We start from the raw sequence: 19,391 nt of genomic DNA, 5'->3' as shown, positions 1-19,391 counted from the left end.
CTTTGTGGTTGTTTTGTGTCTTTCTGTGGTTGTTTTGTGTCTCTCTGTGGTGGTTTTGTGTCTCTCTGTGGTGGTTTTGTGTCTCTCTGTGGTTGTTTTGTCTCTGTGTGGTTGTTTTGTGTCTCTGTGGTTGTTTTGTTGTCTTTGTGGTTGTTTTGTCTCTGTGTGGTTGTTTTGTGTCTCTCTGTGGTGGTTTTGTGTCTCTCTGTGGTTGTTTTGTTGTCTTTGTGGTTGTTTTGTGTCTCTGTGGTTGTTTTGTTGTCTTTGTGGTTGTTTTGTCTCTGTGTGGTTGTTTTGTGTCTCTCTGTGGTGGTTTTGTGTCTCTCTGTGGTTGTTTTGTTGTCTTTGTGCTTGTTTTGTGTCTCTCTGTGCTTGTTTTGTGTCTCTCTGTGGTTGTTTTGTTGTCTTTGTGGTTGTTTTGTGTCTCTGTGCTTGTTTTGTGTCTCTCTGTGGTTGTTTTGTGTCTCTCTGTGGTTGTTTTGTGTCTTTCTGTGCTTGTTTTGTGTCTCTCTGTGGTGGTTTTGTGTCTCTCTGTGGTTGTTTTGTTGTCTTTGTGCTTGTTTTGTGTCTCTCTGTGGTGGTTTTGTGTCTCTCTGTGGTTGTTTTGTTGTCTTTGTGGTTGTTTTGTGTCTCTGTGGTTGTTTTGTCTCTGTGTGGTTGTTTTGTGTCTCTCTGTGGTTGTTTTGTTGTCTTGGTGGTTGTTTTGTGTCTCTGTGGTTGTTTTGTTGTCTTTGTGGTTGTTTTGTGTCTCTGTGGTTGTTTTGTCTCTGTGCTTGTTTTGTCTCTCTGTGGTTGTTTTGTGTCTCTCTGTGGTTGTTTTGTGTCTCTCTGTGGTGGTTTTGTGTCTCTCTGTGGTTGTTTTGTGTCTCTCTGTGGTGGTTTTGTGTCTCTCTGTGGTTGTTTTGTCTCTGTGTGGTTGTTTTGTGTCTCTGTGGTTGTTTTGTCTCTGTGTGGTTGTTTTGTGTCTCTCTGTGGTTGTTTTGTTGTCTTTGTGGTTGTTTTGTGTCTCTCTGTGGTTGTTTTGTGTCTCTCTGTGGTTGTTTTGTGTCTCTCTGTGGTGGTTTTGTGTCTCTCTGTGGTTGTTTTGTCTCTGTGTGGTTGTTTTGTGTCTCTGTGCTTGTTTTGTTGTCTTTGTGGTTGTTTTGTCTCTGTGTGGTTGTTTTGTGTCTCTCTGTGGTGGTTTTGTGTCTCTCTGTGGTTGTTTTGTTGTCTTTGTGGTTGTTTTGTGTCTCTGTGCTTGTTTTGTGTCTCTCTGTGGTTGTTTTGTGTCTCTGTGGTTGTTTTGTGTCTCTTTGTGGTGGTTTTGTGTCTCTCTGTGGTGGTTTTGTGTCTCTCTGTGGTGGTTTTGTGTCTCTCTGTGGTTGTTTTGTGTCTCTCTGTGGTTGTTTTGTGTCTCTCTGTGGTTGTTTTGTTGTCTTTGTGGTTGTTTTGTGTCTCTGTGCTTGTTTTGTGTCTCTCTGTGGTTGTTTTGTGTCTCTCTGTGGTTGTTTTGTGTCTCTCTGTGGTTGTTTTGTTGTCTTTGTGGTTGTTTTGTGTCTCTGTGGTTGTTTTGTGTCTCTCTGTGGTTGTTTTGTGTCTCTCTGTGGTTGTTTTGTGTCTCTCTGTGGTGGTTTTGTGTCTCTCTGTGGTTGTTTTGTCTCTGTGTGGTTGTTTTGTGTCTCTGTGGTTGTTTTGTTGTCTTTGTGGTTGTTTTGTCTCTGTGTGGTTGTTTTGTGTCTCTCTGTGGTGGTTTTGTGTCTCTCTGTGGTTGTTTTGTTGTCTTTGTGGTTGTTTTGTGTCTCTGTGCTTGTTTTGTGTCTCTCTGTGGTTGTTTTGTGTCTTTCTGTGGTTGTTTTGTGTCTCTCTGTGGTGGTTTTGTGTCTCTCTGTGGTTGTTTTGTTGTCTTTGTGCTTGTTTTGTGTCTCTCTGTGCTTGTTTTGTGTCTCTCTGTGGTTGTTTTGTTGTCTTTGTGGTTGTTTTGTGTCTCTGTGCTTGTTTTGTGTCTCTCTGTGGTTGTTTTGTGTCTCTCTGTGGTTGTTTTGTGTCTTTCTGTGCTTGTTTTGTGTCTCTCTGTGGTGGTTTTGTGTCTCTCTGTGGTTGTTTTGTTGTCTTTGTGCTTGTTTTGTGTCTCTGTGCTTGTTTTGTGTCTCTCTGTGGTTGTTTTGTGTCTCTCTGTGGTTGTTTTGTGTCTCTCTGTGGTTGTTTTGTGTCTCTCTGTGGTGGTTTTGTGTCTCTCTGTGGTTGTTTTGTCTCTGTGTGGTTGTTTTGTGTCTCTGTGCTTGTTTTGTTGTCTTTGTGGTTGTTTTGTCTCTGTGTGGTTGTTTTGTGTCTCTCTGTGGTGGTTTTGTGTCTCTCTGTGGTTGTTTTGTTGTCTTTGTGGTTGTTTTGTGTCTCTGTGCTTGTTTTGTGTCTCTCTGTGGTTGTTTTGTGTCTCTGTGGTTGTTTTGTGTCTCTCTGTGGTGGTTTTGTGTCTCTCTGTGGTGGTTTTGTGTCTCTCTGTGGTTGTTTTGTGTCTCTCTGTGGTGGTTTTGTGTCTCTCTGTGGTTGTTTTGTGTCTCTCTGTGGTGGTTTTGTGTCTCTCTGTGGTTGTTTTGTTGTCTTTGTGGTTGTTTTGTGTCTCTGTGCTTGTTTTGTGTCTCTCTGTGGTTGTTTTGTGTCTCTCTGTGGTTGTTTTGTGTCTCTCTGTGGTTGTTTTGTTGTCTTTGTGGTTGTTTTGTGTCTCTGTGCTTGTTTTGTGTCTCTCTGTGGTTGTTTTGTGTCTCTCTGTGGTTGTTTTGTGTCTCTCTGTGGTTGTTTTGTGTCTCTCTGTGGTTGTTTTGTGTCTCTCTGTGGTGGTTTTGTGTCTCTCTGTGGTGGTTTTGTGTCTCTCTGTGGTTGTTTTGTCTCTGTGTGGTTGTTTTGTGTCTCTGTGGTTGTTTTGTTGTCTTTGTGGTTGTTTTGTCTCTGTGTGGTTGTTTTGTGTCTCTCTGTGGTGGTTTTGTGTCTCTCTGTGGTTGTTTTGTTGTCTTTGTGGTTGTTTTGTGTCTCTGTGCTTGTTTTGTGTCTCTCTGTGGTTGTTTTGTGTCTTTCTGTGGTTGTTTTGTGTCTCTCTGTGGTGGTTTTGTGTCTCTCTGTGGTTGTTTTGTTGTCTTTGTGCTTGTTTTGTGTCTCTCTGTGCTTGTTTTGTGTCTCTCTGTGGTTGTTTTGTTGTCTTTGTGGTTGTTTTGTGTCTCTGTGCTTGTTTTGTGTCTCTCTGTGGTTGTTTTGTGTCTCTCTGTGGTTGTTTTGTGTCTTTCTGTGCTTGTTTTGTGTCTCTCTGTGGTGGTTTTGTGTCTCTCTGTGGTTGTTTTGTTGTCTTTGTGCTTGTTTTGTGTCTCTCTGTGGTGGTTTTGTGTCTCTCTGTGGTTGTTTTGTTGTCTTTGTGCTTGTTTTGTGTCTCTGTGCTTGTTTTGTGTCTCTCTGTGGTTGTTTTGTGTCTCTCTGTGGTTGTTTTGTGTCTCTCTGTGGTTGTTTTGTGTCTCTCTGTGGTGGTTTTGTGTCTCTCTGTGGTTGTTTTGTCTCTGTGTGGTTGTTTTGTGTCTCTGTGCTTGTTTTGTTGTCTTTGTGGTTGTTTTGTCTCTGTGTGGTTGTTTTGTGTCTCTCTGTGGTTGTTTTGTTGTCTTTGTGGTTGTTTTGTGTCTCTGTGCTTGTTTTGTGTCTCTCTGTGGTTGTTTTGTGTCTCTCTGTGGTGGTTTTGTGTCTCTCTGTGGTTGTTTTGTTGTCTTTGTGGTTGTTTTGTGTCTCTGTGCTTGTTTTGTGTCTCTCTGTGGTTGTTTTGTGTCTCTCTGTGGTTGTTTTGTGTCTCTCTGTGGTTGCTTTGTGTCTCTCTGTGGTTGTTTTGTCGTCTTTGTGGTTGTTTTGTGTCTTTCTGTGGTTGTTTTGTGTCTCTCTGTGGTGGTTTTGTGTCTCTCTGTGGTTGTTTTGTCTCTGTGTGGTTGTTTTGTGTCTCTGTGGTTGTTTTGTTGTCTTTGTGGTTGTTTTGTCTCTGTGTGGTTGTTTTGTGTCTCTCTGTGGTGGTTTTGTGTCTCTCTGTGGTTGTTTTGTTGTCTTTGTGGTTGTTTTGTGTCTCTGTGCTTGTTTGTGTCTCTCTGTGGTTGTTTTGTGTCTTTCTGTGGTTGTTTTGTGTCTCTCTGTGTTGGTTTTGTGTCTCTCTGTGGTTGTTTTGTTGTCTTTGTGCTTGTTTTGTGTCTCTCTGTGCTTGTTTTGTGTCTCTCTGTGGTTGTTTTGTTGTCTTTGTGGTTGTTTTGTGTCTCTGTGCTTGTTTTGTGTCTCTCTGTGGTTGTTTTGTGTCTCTCTGTGGTTGTTTTGTGTCTTTCTGTGGTTGTTTTGTGTCTCTCTGTGGTGGTTTTGTGTCTCTCTGTGGTTGTTTTGTTGTCTTTGTGCTTGTTTTGTGTCTCTCTGTGGTGGTTTTGTGTCTCTCTGTGGTTGTTTTGTTGTCTTTGTGGTTGTTTTGTGTCTCTGTGCTTGTTTTGTGTCTCTCTGTGGTGGTTTTGTGTCTCTCTGTGGTTGTTTTGTTGTCTTTGTGGTTGTTTTGTGTCTCTGTGCTTGTTTTGTGTCTCTCTGTGGTTGTTTTGTGTCTCTCTGTGCTTGTTTTGTGTCTCTCTGTGGTGGTTTTGTGTCTCTCTGTGGTTGTTTTGTTGTCTTTGTGGTTGTTTTGTGTCTCTGTGCTTGTTTTGTGTCTCTCTGTGGTTGTTTTGTGTCTCTCTGTGGTTGTTTTGTGTCTTTCTGTGGTTGTTTTGTGTCTCTCTGTGGTGGTTTTGTGTCTCTCTGTGGTTGTTTTGTTGTCTTTGTGCTTGTTTTGTTTCTCTCTGTGCTTGTTTTGTGTCTCTCTGTGGTTGTTTTGTGTCTCTCTGTGGTTGTTTTGTGTCTTTCTGTGGTTGTTTTGTGTCTTTCTGTGGTTGTTTTGTCTCTCTGTGGTTGTTTTGTCTCTCTGTGGTTGTTTTGTGTCTTTCTGTGGTTGTTTTGTGTCTCTCTGTGGTTGTCTGGATTCCACATTACCCATCAACTAATTCATTAGTAGTGGCGATAAAGTTGCTTTTGATCAAAAATGTTTGATGGGAAAACTTTTATTGCTGCATGAAAGTTTCCAGATGTGTGATATTGATCAGTTTTTCTCCAGATGTGTGATGTTGATCAGTTTTTCTCCAGATGTGTGATGTTGATCAGTTTTTCTCCATCAGACTCTCTGGCTGTCGTCCAGCTCAGGCCTCAGGTGTTCACACTGCATTACACTAACGATGCTACGCTAACGATGCTATGCTAACGATGCTATGCTAACGATGCTACGCTAACGGTCTGGCAGCTGTTGCTTCCTGACTTCCTAATGTTCTGTCACCATCCAGAAGTGTGTGTGTGTGAACATTTGCATGTTGTTTGTTCTAATTAACGTTTTAGATTTTCTCTCTCTGTGCTACCTCCACCTACCACATGTCTACAGCGTGTTGTTCTACTTCAAGGATAATATCAGGTTATATTCTCTGAAACCAGAACCCTCTTTATTATCTCTCCATACGATTCATGACGTTTTACCTTCAGTTTGATCATAATTATCGATAAAGTAAGACAATGTTCAATCGTTACCAAAAACTATGTCTATTGTTATATGTTTGTGCTAGTTTTGTGTTTATTTGTGGTATTTTTTGTCTCTTTTAATTGTTTTGTGTCTCTTTGTTTAGGTTTTGTGTTTCTTTGTTGCTGTTTTGTGACTTTTTGTAGCTGTTTTGGGTCTCTGTTTAAGTTTTGTGTTTATTTGACTGAACTGGGGCTGTAAATCTGCTTATACACACGTGGACAAAATTGTTGGTACCCCTCAGTTAAAGAAGGAAAACCCCACAATTCTCACTGAAATCACTTGAAACTCACAAAAGTAACAATAAATAAAAATTTATTGAAAATTAAATAATCAAAAACAGCCATTACTTTTGAATTGTTGATTAACATAATTATTTAAAAAAACAAACTAATGAAACAGGCCTGGACAAAAATGATGGTACCTCTATAAAAGATTGAAAACTATTTGACCAGAGTGACATGATTAACTCAGGTGTGTCATTTAATTGACATCACAGGTGTTTCCAAACTCATAATCAGTCAGTCTGCCTATTTAAAGGGAGACAAGTAGTCACCCTGCTGTTTGGTGAAAAGGTGTGTACCACACTGAACATGGACAACAGAAAGCGAAGGAGAGAATTGTCCCAGGACATCCGAAAAAAATTATAGACAAACATCTTAAAGGTAAAGGCTATAAGACCATCTCTAAACAGCTTGAAGTTCCTGTGACAACAGTGGCTCATATTATTCAGAAGTTCAAGACCCACGGGACAGTAGCCAACCTCCCTGGACGTGGCCGCAAGAGGAAAATTGATGACAAATTGAAGAGACGGATCGTTGGAATTGTATCCAAAGAGCCCAGAGCAACCTCCAAAGAAATTAAAGGTGAACTCCAAGGCCAAGGTACATCAGTGTCAGATCGCACCATTCGTCGTTGTTTGAGCCAAAGTGGACTTCATGGGAGACGACCAAGGAGGACACCACTGCTGAAAAAAACTCATAAAAAAGCCAGACTGGAATTTGCAAAAATGCATGTTGACAAGCCACAAAGCTTCTGGGAGAATGTCCTTTGGACAGATGAGACCAAACTGGAGCTTTTTGGTAAGGCACATCAACTCTATGTTCATAGACTCAAAAACCAAGCATACGAAGAAAAGAACACTGTCCCTACGGTGAAACATGGAGGAGGCTCAGTAATGTTTTGGGGCTGCTTTGCTGCATCTGGCACAGGGTGTCTTGAAAGTGTGCAAGGTACGATGAAATCTGAAGACTATCAAGGCATTCTGGAGAGAAATGTGCTGCCTGGTGTCAGAAAGCTTGGTCTCAGTCGCAGGTCATGGGTCTTCCAACAGGACAACGATCCAAAACACACAGCCAAAAACACCCAAGAATGGCTGAGAGAAAAGCGTTGGACTATTCTAAAGTGGCCTTCTATGAGCCCAGATCTGAATCCCATTGAACATATGTGGAAGGAGCTGAAACATGCCATTTGGAGAAGACACCCATCAAACCTGAGACAACTGGAGCTGTTTGCTCATGAGGAGTGGGCCAAAATACCTGTTGACAGCTGCAGAACGCTCATTGACAAATACAGAAATGGTTTAATTGCAGTGATTGCCTCAAAAGGTTGTGCAACAAAATATTAAGTTATGGGTACCATCATTTTTGTCCAGCCCTATTTCATTAGTTTGTTTTTTTAAATAATTATGTTAATCAACAATTCAAAAGTGATGACTGATTTTGATTATTTAATTTTCAATAAATTTTTATTTATTGTTACTTTTGTGAGTTTCAAGTGATTTCAGTGAGAATTGTGGGTTTTTCCTTCTTTAACTGAGGGGTACCAACAATTTTGTCCACGTGTGTATCTGGAGAGCTTTTCTGCAGATTCTTGGGTGGTAGAACTTCTGTAGAACCATTGTTGGTCCATCAGAATCACCCTGAGATGCTGCTATGTGGGTGGTGATGCTGATTGGTTGAATTTGTAGAGGACAACAGATATCATTGTTATTTCCTCTAACACTGGGGTCTTCAACGTAAAGTTCTAAATATACAGAACAAACCTCCATTGTTCTGTTTCTTACATACAGCTGGAGTTACGTCCATGAACTAACTACTGTTGTTTAAATTAAACTACTTCTTCTTAGCTGTTTTCCACCTTGTTTCCATCCTCCATCCCTGTCGTCTTCACCTCCCTCCTGCTCCTCCTCGTCAGGATGCTGACGGTTAGATTCGGTTTGTCGATGGCTTGGTGCCAGTGGCAGCGACACTCCGAGTGTGGAGGAAACAAACAGGAAATTAACTTTGAACGGTGTAACACGCAGCTCTCGCCAAGAGAGCTGATTGGTCACAAAAACTCAACCTGCAAAAATAAAAAAAAAAGCCAATGAGCTGACGATGTCGGGAAACACTCCGTCTGACAGGTTTCACTGGTTAACGAACTCCTGTCGGCTCTGTTGTCTTTAATCAGTGGATGTGCTGATTGTTGACGGTCGTGTACCTGTTCAGACGCCTGATTCTGCTGTGACGGCAAACACTCCAGTTCAGCTGTTAGCAAACTGAGAAACAAACTCAGTGGAAAGAGAAACTCATGAAAACAATTAAAGTAGAGAGAAAGAAAACATAGAAACTGAGCTAAACAAAGATCTAAACTCAGATTTAAGGGATTTACAGACGTACGCTCACTGCAGACTGCTTTACTGCTGTTTCCACGGTGACACCCAGTGACACCTGATGGCTGCTGTTTCCATGGTGACCGTCACTGGCACCTGATGGCCGCTGTTTATGCGATAACTACAACAGATATCTCTCGTAGTCCTGCTTGTGTCGTCACAGTCCACTGTTTCCATGGTAACAACCAGTGACAGATGATTGCAGCTGTGTCTTTTTGTGGTTGTTTTATGTCTCTTTGTGGTTGTTTTGTGGTTGTTTTGTGTGTGTTTGTGGTTGTTTTGCGGGTGTTTTGCGTCTCGTTGCGGTTGTTTGTGTCTTTTTGTGGTTGATTTGCATCTCTTTATGGTTGTTTTTTGTCTCTTTGTGGTTGTTTTGTGTTTATTTGTAGTTCTTTTGTGTCTCTATGGTTGTTTTGTGTCTTTTTGTAGTTGTTTTGCGTGTCTTTTTTCTTGTTTTGCATCTCTTTACAGTTGTTTTGTGTTTCTTTGCGGTTGTCTGGAATCCAAATTACTGCCTGGTGACCACTGTTTCCATGGCACCACCAACAGATATCCCTAGCAGTCCTGTTTGTGTCGTCACAGTCCAGTGTTTCCGTGGTAACAGTCGGTGTCATCTGATGGCTGCTGTTTCCACAGAAACAACCAGTGACAGATGTTTGCAGCCGTTTCCTTGGTAACTGCCAGTGCCACCTGCTGACCACTGTTCCCATGGTAACGATGGTTTTTACGTTGTTTCTTGGTCAACCCAGGCTGAGTTTGTGTTGTGTGCTTTCCCACCATATCTCGCACTACAAGATCACACCAAAATGTCGTAGAGAAGAAGAAACGCTTAGCTACAGTTTTAGCCACCAGCCAACAGGATGTTCTTACCCGCTGAGGGTTCCTCGGCAACATGATACTCCTCAGAGCTTCTCCTCTGCCTTAACAGCAGCTATCATTATTAATAAGCCTACAAGAACCATGTTTGAGCCTTCAGTTGCTCAGTCTAAACTCTAAACATGTCAGTGACACGCTAAGCAGCTCGCTAATTAAATGTTCAACAGCCATGGGGCTACTGCTGCTGTTTTAATGCACTATAAATTAAAAAAGTTTTGTCTTAGCTAGAGCAGCAGCAAAAATGGAAGCTAGCATTTGAAAGTTAGCTGCAACAAAAGTTCAAGTTAGCATTAGCAAGATTGGCTAGCAGCGGCAAAAGTGGAATTTAGCATGAGAAAGAGGCATTAGCAGCACAAAAGCTGTAAGGTAATCTTAGCAAGAGTAGTTAACAGCAGAAAAAGTGGATGTTAGCATTAGTTAGAGCAGTAAAAAGTTGAAGCTAGTATTGCAAAGAGCAATTAGCAGCAGCAGAAGTTGAAAGTAGAATTAACAAGGGCAGTTAACACCAGCAAAAGGTATTAAAGGTTAGCTTTAGCAAGAGCAATTAGCAGCAGCAAAAATGAAATATTCCCTTGACTGTTTGTGTGAAGTTTAAAAATTTGAACTGTGTTTTTGCATTTGTGAGTGTTAGCTTGTTACATGCTAATTTGTTTAAGAATCTTCTCTGAGCTTCTGTGTTTGTTTTCAGAGATTTATGAAAGCTAACAGCAGAACCTCAATGTCTGTGTTTGGTTTTTCAAGTTATAGTTGATTTTATTGTCACACATGTAATATTTATAGCGATAGCAGCTAAAACATGAACGTATTCAACAGCACAGTGCTGATTTACAGTTCCTCCACCTGCAGTGTTTGTTTTGTGGCTGCAGGTTAACGAGTTAGCGGCTCATAATTCAGCACACACATAAACACAGACATATAGTGTATATTCAGGCCTACCTAGGAGGCATCTCACATGCACACACACACACACAAGTCATTTTCTGAAGCATATAATAACAGTTTGGGAGCTTGTTCACACTTCCAAACGTATGTTGGCCCTCCAAACAAAAGGCATAAACAATAATTTGAATAAATGGAGGTAATTTCCTGCAGCAGAATGTCTAATCAGAGCGTATTCTGCTGGAGGACGGCAACACAGGGTGAGTGTGTGTGTCCAAGTGTGTGTGTGCGAAGAAAAGGCGAGAGAGATTCAGAAATAAATTCAGAGAGAGACAGAAAAAGAGGAAAACCGTGTCCCAAACTACCCATCATGCCTTGCCAAGCCTGCTGGCCAACTAAAAAAACACTCAGTCCATCTGCGCCCGCTGAGAGCCTCTCGTACCTCCAAAACATTTACAAAATACCCGCTAACAACCCATTCATTACTCTTTGTCTCTGCTCTGGTGTTTATCTCCATGCTCTCCTCTCCAGGCTCCATCTCCGGATAGTTAAAGGAAAACTCTGCTGGTATTCAACATTTTTCTTTTCGACAGCTCCAAGCCAACACTGGATGTAAACACTGACAACTACTGTGTGCAAATCAGAGCCTGATATATCTTATTTCTCTGAGCCACACTGTGACCATCCTGCTGATCCAGATACTCACTCCAGCACCGAATGCGGACTGACCAGCTGCTGGACATAGTCCCCAGTAGACACACTGTTTTCTACTGTTTCATTAGAATCTATAGTGTCCAGCTGAGCTAATCTTACTCCTGACACTCATGGTTTCCACATCTGTCCATTTCCTACTCTGATCCAGAGCTGGTCTTAGTGGTAGGAACCTAACCAGTTGTTCCGGACAGCACAAACTCAAGAAATGTTTTCCAGTTCCTCCTGGGAATACTAAGATGTTCCCAGGCCAGATGATATATGTGATATAAACAAACAGTAAATGACCTTTTTTTTACAGTTTAGAAAAGAACAGGACATGATAAATTCATACTCTCGGTCCCATATGAGTCTATTTCTTGACTTTGCCCTGAGCAGACACAGCTTCCATGGCCTTCTTGTCTGTCCTGATCTCCTGGAAACTGCACAGGTCCTAGAGGCTTCAGGTTCTTGTCCAGTTCATAGACTATGGGGACACCTGTGTGCAGGTTCAGTCCCGCCAGAAATGGAGTTCTGGGTCTAACCTCAGCAGTCTAGAAAACCTCCAAAAAAGATAACTAGATGTGGAACCTCCTCTATATTTTTGAAGTGAAGAATTGATGGCTCTACTCTGAGGTCCTCCAGATGTCCAGGCTCCTCATCCTGTCTCCAAGCCTATACCGATACTCATTTTGGGCATCGGTGTCATTCTGTTCTTCACTACCCAGAGACTATAGTTAACCCTTTGATGCACAACATAGGTCGAGAGATACCTGCTTTCCACTGAATTGGAGTCGCTTTTGACCCATGTTGTGCATCAAAAGGTTAAGGAATAGAACGTAGATCAACTGGTAAATCATGAACAAGAGCTCTTTTGACTGTTTAGCTCCTTGGTTTGGTGATGCAACTTATCCTCAACCCAGAGGGAGAATCCATCAGCCTTTGGCAGGTGCTCATTGCCTTAGATTTGAAGGTCCTGATGTCGTCTCACCCCAGTGCATGCAGAAGTTCACAATCTGATGAAGCCATAAAGCAGTGAAGTTCCAAACCGAACTCCCTCCTCATCTCAGCTGCACCTTGAGATCTGTCCATAAATATCGCAAACAGGATCAGAGTCCAACACTCTTGACTTTGTGCTGAGAATACGAACACAGATCTCACTTTGGTTGGACAAGGCCTGGATGGCTTCTAACCCTGTACTCTAACAGTGACTCCACAAAGTTCCTGGGACACAAGGTCATAGGCTTTCCTCAAGTCCACTAAACACATGTGGACCAGATGGGTAAAGTCCCAGCATCCCACTAGAACACTACAAGGGTAAAGAGCCTGTCCACTGTTCCAAAGACTCAAATGAATCTTTGATCCTCCTAGATAAGAGGTTCAACAATCAGTCAGAGTCTCCCTTCAGCACCTTAAAATAAACTTTCCTGAGGATGATGAGCCATGTGATAGTTGGAGGACAAACTCTGGTCCACTGTTTGAAAATAGGAACCACCGCCCTGGTCTGCCACTCCACAGGTACCGTCCCAGACCTCCTTACAACACTGAATACAACCCAACTGACACTGCTGGACGGCCAATCTTGTGCCCTGATTGCAGGGATGACAGGGACAGGAGGAGAAATGGGTTTCTGAACATCCTCCTGACTCTGTACAGACTAAATGAGGATCCAGAGAGTCTCCAGGATGGAGCTGGACACTGATGATCTGACCGGCTGAAGACGATTCCCAGAGTTCTCCTCACTCCTTCATCCATCAGCATCACGCATGATTTGACAGAAAAAAAAACTCCAATTGATGAACACAGATATTTGTCATTTGCATGGAGAAGGAACTCACTCCAAATTGCAGCAATCATCCATGAACCTTTTCAGCTCGGTTTAAATAACTAAACTGCATTCTCAATTATGTTCTGTAGCAATCCTGTTTATTTTCTTGTTGTAATTTCAATTCTATCCAGCCAACCAGTCAAGTGAAAAGGAAAAGGGAGCATCAAACAGAGTGATAGGGGCATATTTTAACTCAAACCATTTTTTCTATCCTGAAGCAAGTCATTTTGGTGCTTAACCCTAACCAAGCTTCTAATATGTAAAGGTGTTGAACAAAGCGTCATATTTTAGTGAACCAAACCTGGTAGTCTTGGTGCCTCAACTTTACCAGAAAGTGAAACTTTGAGAACTTTTTTATCAGTGGCTGCTTATTTACACATGGAGCAACATGATGGTTTGGTTGTGGTCATATTTGGGTTCCTCAGTCCAATCTTTACTCTCTTGTAGCTCTGTTTTTGGTTTCCACCATCTCTTGAGAGACATATTGGGCTCTAAATTCTCCACTATGTTCAGCTAGTTTCTAACTGTGTCTGTATGTTGTTTGTAGTTGGATTTTTGGTGTCTTTTTGACTGAAAATGATGCTGTCAGAGCAGTGAGAATGAACCAAAACAGTAAAGTTGTAGCTGAGCAGCTGAACAATGAGCCAAACCTCATCATAATCTCCATGAAGCTGCAGATTCAGCTGGTGTCTTTCACAGCGCCACACTGTTTCCACATTCATGCATTATTTTAAAAACAGCCGGTTGCTTCTTTCTGTGGTGTTATGAGTGTCTCAGCAGGACTTATCAGTGCTGCCAGTGCGTCCCGCTGGGTTTTTATGCAAACAGCTGGAGGATGTTTGGGCTCAGATGGCCACTGTGGCCACTAGCCCAGTCACCCCACGTCAGCAGCTGCTTGTCGCTTTAAAACATGGAAACACACTGGTAAATGTGGACACCAAGCGATGCCACAGATGGATTTGTGGGCGCTGCTTGAAAGTTTATCGTACTGGATTGTTGCTGAGCGAGAATCATGTCAATATTGTTCACTTTTGGTCCGCTGTGGTTTTTGCAAAAGCCTTAAGGTGGAAAGTTTCTCATCAGTCTTTATGAAACATTTCGGCGACTGCAAGTGAATCTCAAAGCAGAAAATGTAACGTTTTGTTGACGAGTGAAAGGGGTCTCGTTAGGTAATTTATTGGGTAAATGACACTTAAACTCTTTTCCGTCCTTCCACTTATTGTACATAATTAATTTAATTAGGTCAGTGTCATCAAGATGGCTGTTGATCAAGCCACATGACAGAAATAAATCAAGAAATATTCCAAAAAGTACAGGGAAACACCAATATTCTTCAATGATATATTACCTGCCGCTTCAATTCCTTTCAAATGCTAAGTGTTCATTCTTCATGATCTTTCAGAACTTTCTCTTCCCCTGAAACGTCTTTAGCAGTAACACATTAAATGTCACTTGAAGTCATTTTAGTTACTCCGTTTCAAATTTTCATTGTGGCTGACACTTCAGTTCCTTTCCAAACTGACACAACAACAGTTTCTCTTCCAGAAACAACATGTCAACATTAAATGGCACTCCAAATCACTGCATGCTTACATTTTAACTTCAACATTCATTCAGATCTTTACTGTTGACACTTCACCTCCTTATACAACTTTCTCCTCAAGGGAAAAAGTCAACTGCTTTCTCAACTTCTTTGTGCTTGTGACTCATTTTCACTTTTAGTGAAACTTGACAAAATGACACTTCAACCCACTTCATGCACCTTAACTGACACTTCCTTCCAAACCTACAAAACAACCAGCACCTCAACTTCTTCTAGAAAATTACATGCTTTCATGCTTCAACAAGCATTTTCCAGTGTGTGCAGTTATTTCACCTCCTTACCTTTTGCTTACTTCAACTCCTTTCAGACATTTAGTAGTTATGATTAATTTTCTCTCTTGAACTAACATCTCATCTCCATCTAGAACTTTCTCTTTAACTGAAACGTCTTTGATGCTAACAAATTAACTCTTGACTCAAATTGACTCTTCAAGTCGCTTCATGGTCCCTTTTTGACTGACACTTCAATTCCTTCCAAAATTTACAGAGCAACTGGAAAGTTCTTTCAGCTAATGCCATGACATTTTAACTCCTTTCACCTGATTTCTACATTTCAAACTGAAACATCAACCCCTTTAGTGTGAACAATACTTGCCTTCTTTTCAGTATTTCCACTTTAACTCCACTTCAGCTTCTTTTATTTTAATCGGTGTAACTTTATCTCCCTGTCTGGTTGTTGAACTTACATGTGAATTATCTTGTGATTTTCTGCAGCGTCGGCCACAGTGGAGGACTTCCAGATCCGTCCCCACTGCCTGTTCGTCCACTCGTACCGAGCTCCGGCCTTCTGCGACCACTGTGGGGAGATGCTGTGGGGACTTGTGAGGCAGGGGCTCAAATGTGAAGGTGAGAAGGTTTTCTGGCTTATGAGGCTAGAATGTTCCAATAAAACAAAGTCAGAATAAGATGGTGTCATAACTCCGCCAACGAATGTGACGGAGTTATGTGAAGGTCGGCGTTGGTTTGTCTGTCTGTTTGCAACATTATTCAGAAAAGGAATTACGAATTTCGATCAAATTTTCAGGGAAGGTCAGAAATGATACAAGGACCAAGTGATAAGATTTTGGCAGTGATGCAGCTTATAGTCATACTACAAATCCACCTCTGAGGACTTCCATCCATCCATCCTCTATACACCACTTTATCCTCACTAGGGTCATGGGGGTTGCTGGAGTCTATCCCAGCTGACTCTGGTGAAGGCAGGGGACACCCTGGACAGGTCACCAGTCTGTCACAGGGCTACATATACAGACACACAATCACACTCACATTCACACCTACGGACAATTTAGAGTAACCAGTTAACCTCAGCATGTTTGTGGACTGTGGGAGGAAGCCGGAGTACCCGGAGAAAACCCTCGCATGCACAGGGAGAACATGCAAACTCCATGCAGAAAGATCCCAGGCCCAGGCCGGGATTCGAACCAGGGATCTTCTTGCTGCAAGGTGAAAGTGCTAACCACTACTCCACTGAGCAGCCCCCCTCTGAGGACTTATCAGGACTTATCCATCAGAAATGATCCAAGGAACAACTGATTAAACTGTGGGGGTGTTTCTGAGCTGCCCATTACATGTTTAGATCACGTGATGCGGTATCCGTACATAAGGTACACATGCAGAACACACACCTGTGCACAGAAAGGTCACTGTGTTTGTGGGTACATCTATATTAAATGGACATATTCTATGTTGCCGTGATTTGTGATCATCAATAACTAATAAACAAATGCTGCATTTTTGACATATGGGAGAATGAGCAGCCTTGGAAGAGTACTGCACTCTCTGAGTGCTTTTCTAGTTTTATTTGTCATATTTGGGTTCTTAAGCCCAATCTTCACTCTCTTTTAGCTCTGTTTTTGGTCCCCACCATCTCCTGAGGGAAATATCAGGCTCTTTACTTGATAAATGCTCCACTACGTTCACTAGCTAGTCTGAATGAGTCTAGCTAGTGAACAGCTTAGGCCACAAAATGAACTATAAGAGCAGTAGTAAGTAGTGAACCAAAACACTGAAGTTGTAGCTAAGCAGCTGAAACTCTTCCTGCAGGTTGTGGTCTGAATTATCACAAGCGCTGTGCCTTTAAGATCCCGAACAACTGCAGCGGCGTGAGGCGGCGCCGCCCGTCGAACGTTTCCCTGACAGGCGGCATCATCAACATGGGTCGACCGCTATCTGCTGAGCCTTCGCCTCCACACTACACCGACGATGCTTTACTGGTCCGTATATAAAACATGTAGAACATCCTAAACATGTATCTGTGGATAGTTAAGGATCTGGAATCTTCAAAACTTAACTTTTTATTCTTTCTCATTGTCCAGTCTCCAGTCAGTCCCAGTATGGAGGTGAGTCCCACAGCTTTAACCCATACAAATCCACTCATGCTTACCTTCTGTTTTCTCTGTTTTAGCAACCTTCAAAATGTTTCTTTCTCATTTGTTCTCACAGCAGAAGAACCAGTTGGACTACTTCCCCGGCAGAGAGCGTCGTTCCAGCTCCCAGTCGTACGTCGGCCGTCCCATTGAGCTGGACAAGATCTTACTGTCAAAGGTCAAAGTTCCTCACACATTCCTGATTCACTCGTACACCCGACCGACCGTCTGCCAGCACTGCAAGAAGCTGCTGAAAGGCCTCTTCAGACAAGGACTGCAGTGTAAAGGTCAGCACCTGAACCGCAACACAACTGTCCTTGACAAAATACGCTTATCTCAGGATGTCCTACTTATCTAACCATAACCTCGTTCTTTTTTCTGTCGCAGATTGTAAGTTTAACTGTCATAAACGATGTGCACCAAAAGTGCCAAACAACTGCCTGGGAGAAGTTTCCAAAAACGGAGGCAAGTGTCGACACACATGAACACACAAACACGTTTGTACCAACAATTGTAATTCAGAAGATGGACAGGTTGAATGAACAAAAGGTTACTTCACTAAAACTTTGTTGGGATGGAAGACAAAACTGGCAAGGAGGGAAAACTTTCACAGAAAGTGTCTGGAAGGAATAAACTCAAAACAACAAAGAAAACTCGTCTAAAATGGATTTGAGAGTACAGTTTAGTTGCACAGGAACATCATTTTATGGAGACTGGGTTACTACAATACAATCATCAGGAGACACAGTAAGGTAAAGCCGTGTGTCATAGACGTAGATGTAGAAACTGACGCCTCCTGATAGCATTTTATAAATGTATAGGACCTAATATTGAACCCTGAGGAACACCGTAGCTCATTTTATAGCTTTACATGAACATTTCTGTTGTTAAGATAAGCCTCGAAGCAGTTAAAAACAGAACTAGAGATCATGTTGGATCTGCTCATGAACTATTCTTTATCCAGCCACCAGGAGGCCATGTCATGTCAGCAGTCTTCATTTGAAATCTACAATCCCAGTGATTAAAGCAGAACTACAACAACAACTTTTTCTGTCTATGTAGAGCTGCTGAGCCCAGGGGCGGACTCAGACGTCGCCATGGTGGAGGGTTGCGATGACCACGACGTTGACAGAGGTGGCGGCCTGCTGGATGACATGGATGAGGCTCTGACATCAGAGGGGAGTCTGCTGCTGGAGGCGGTGCCAAGTGACCTCTGCGACCTACACGACCCCGACCTGGACGAGTCCAACCGGGCCATCAGGTACAGACACACACCTGGACACACACCTGGACACACACATGGACACACAGGTCTGATGTTTTGTCCCGCCCCCTGCAGTCCGTCCACCAGTAACAACATCCCGCTGATGAGAGTGGTTCAGTCCGTCAAACACACCAAGAGGAAGAGCAGCAACGTGATGAAGGAGGGCTGGATGGTCCACTACACCAGCAAGGACACTCTGGTACCTGCTCACCTCTTCACCAGTTTACGTGTTCACATTACTGTCACATCACATTACTGTTAATAAAAGCTGTTCTACGCCAAAACTCGCTCGCTTACTGACTGAATGAATGAGGAAATGAAACAGCGTGTGTGGCTGAAAGAGGGCGGAGACGGAGAGAAACTGGAGGTTTTCTCAGATAAACCTGCTAGCGACCAGGTTCAACTCATAGAGTCTGTTTCTGCGGTAACTGGCCGAGAGTTTAAGTTACCCCTCTTTGTGAAACAGGCTAGAGTTACCCCTCTGTCTCAGGGTTGAGTTACCTCGCTTCGTGAAACGGAAAACTCTGAGTTTCCCTCATTATAAATTGAAATGAGGGAAACTCAGAGTTTTCAATGAACCTGCTTCGTGAAACAGACCCCTGTTCACATATTCATACGGTTACCTGTTTACATGTTTATCTACTTGTTTACATGTTTACCTGTCGGTTTACACGCTTACCAGCCTGTTCACATGTTCATCTCTTTGTTTACATGTTTATCTCTTTGTTTACATGTTTATCTCTTTGTTTACATGTTTGCCTGTCTGTTTACATGTTTACTTGTCTGTTTACATGTTTACTTGTCTGTTTACATCTCTCCTTCCCTCCAAACACTGAGAACCTCATCCTATCGGAGGAGGTTTCTGTTTTCTGGATCTCTGCTCTGTGTGAAGTTAAACCAGTTTCAGATTTTCTACAGCTTTCCAGGTTCTGTCATCTTCCTGCTGACTCATCTCCTCCTCTTTCCTTTATTTTCTCCTTTTTCTTCTCGCCTGCTGTCTCCTCTAACCTCTACTTTCATCTCATCTGTGTTTCAGAGGAAAAGGCATTACTGGCGGCTGGACAGTAAATGCATCACGTTGTTCCAGAACGACACCGGCAGTAAATACTACAAGGTGAGATCTCTGCTGCTGCTGCAGAAAACTACAAATATGGCTGACTGAAGATCAGAGGTCACAGATTAACAGACAGCAGAAGAAAGTTAACCAGAGATGTCCATTTCTGTCCATATATGAATCTGTTAACCAACCCGTCCTGTCTGTATCTGCAGGAGATTCCTCTATCAGAGATCTTATCTCTAGAACCTGCTCAGACCTTCTCTCTACTGCCTGATGGAGCTAATCCTCACTGCTTCGAGATCGCCACGGCGACACTGGTTTATTATGTTGGAGAGAATCTGCAGAGAGCCGACTCCTCGGTGACAGGCAGCAGCATCCTGGTAAGATGTTAGGAGTTATTTAGAATATTTGGAGTTCTCTCCATGTGAGTCATCTTTACTCGTTGGGTTTCCAGTGAACTTGTATTTTGATGTCACCAATATGCCGGTTTATAGAACTCAGTCAAACATCTGACTTCATATGGCTGTAGGGTTAGTTTGTTAGTTTAGAATTTAAGTTAGGAAGGAGAACAAAATGTCATTGTTGCTGGTGTTTTCAAACGGGGAAA

At 42.5% G+C, this 19,391-nt stretch overlaps 1 protein-coding gene across 1 annotated transcript in view; it reads left to right on the top strand.

Moving 5' to 3' along the window:
- prkd1 (protein kinase D1) overlaps positions 1-19,391 on the top strand; it is a 69,366-nt gene that overhangs the window by 16,360 nt on the left and 33,615 nt on the right. Inside the window, exons 3-11 of the mRNA XM_022205393.2 lie at positions 14,809-14,940; positions 16,141-16,310; positions 16,413-16,436; positions 16,540-16,750; positions 16,851-16,928; positions 17,526-17,724; positions 17,803-17,926; positions 18,764-18,841; positions 18,997-19,164. Of these exons, the coding sequence (XP_022061085.2) occupies positions 14,809-14,940; positions 16,141-16,310; positions 16,413-16,436; positions 16,540-16,750; positions 16,851-16,928; positions 17,526-17,724; positions 17,803-17,926; positions 18,764-18,841; positions 18,997-19,164 (1,184 nt within the window). The remainder of the gene's footprint in view (positions 1-14,808; positions 14,941-16,140; positions 16,311-16,412; positions 16,437-16,539; positions 16,751-16,850; positions 16,929-17,525; positions 17,725-17,802; positions 17,927-18,763; positions 18,842-18,996; positions 19,165-19,391) is intronic.

The sequence above is a fragment of the Acanthochromis polyacanthus genome, chromosome 1, assembly GCF_021347895.1.
Source record: "Acanthochromis polyacanthus isolate Apoly-LR-REF ecotype Palm Island chromosome 1, KAUST_Apoly_ChrSc, whole genome shotgun sequence".
Taxonomy (NCBI): Eukaryota; Metazoa; Chordata; class Actinopteri; family Pomacentridae; genus Acanthochromis; species Acanthochromis polyacanthus.
Note: the sequence above shows the minus strand (reverse complement) of the source record. Positions and strands in the feature narration are given on the sequence as shown.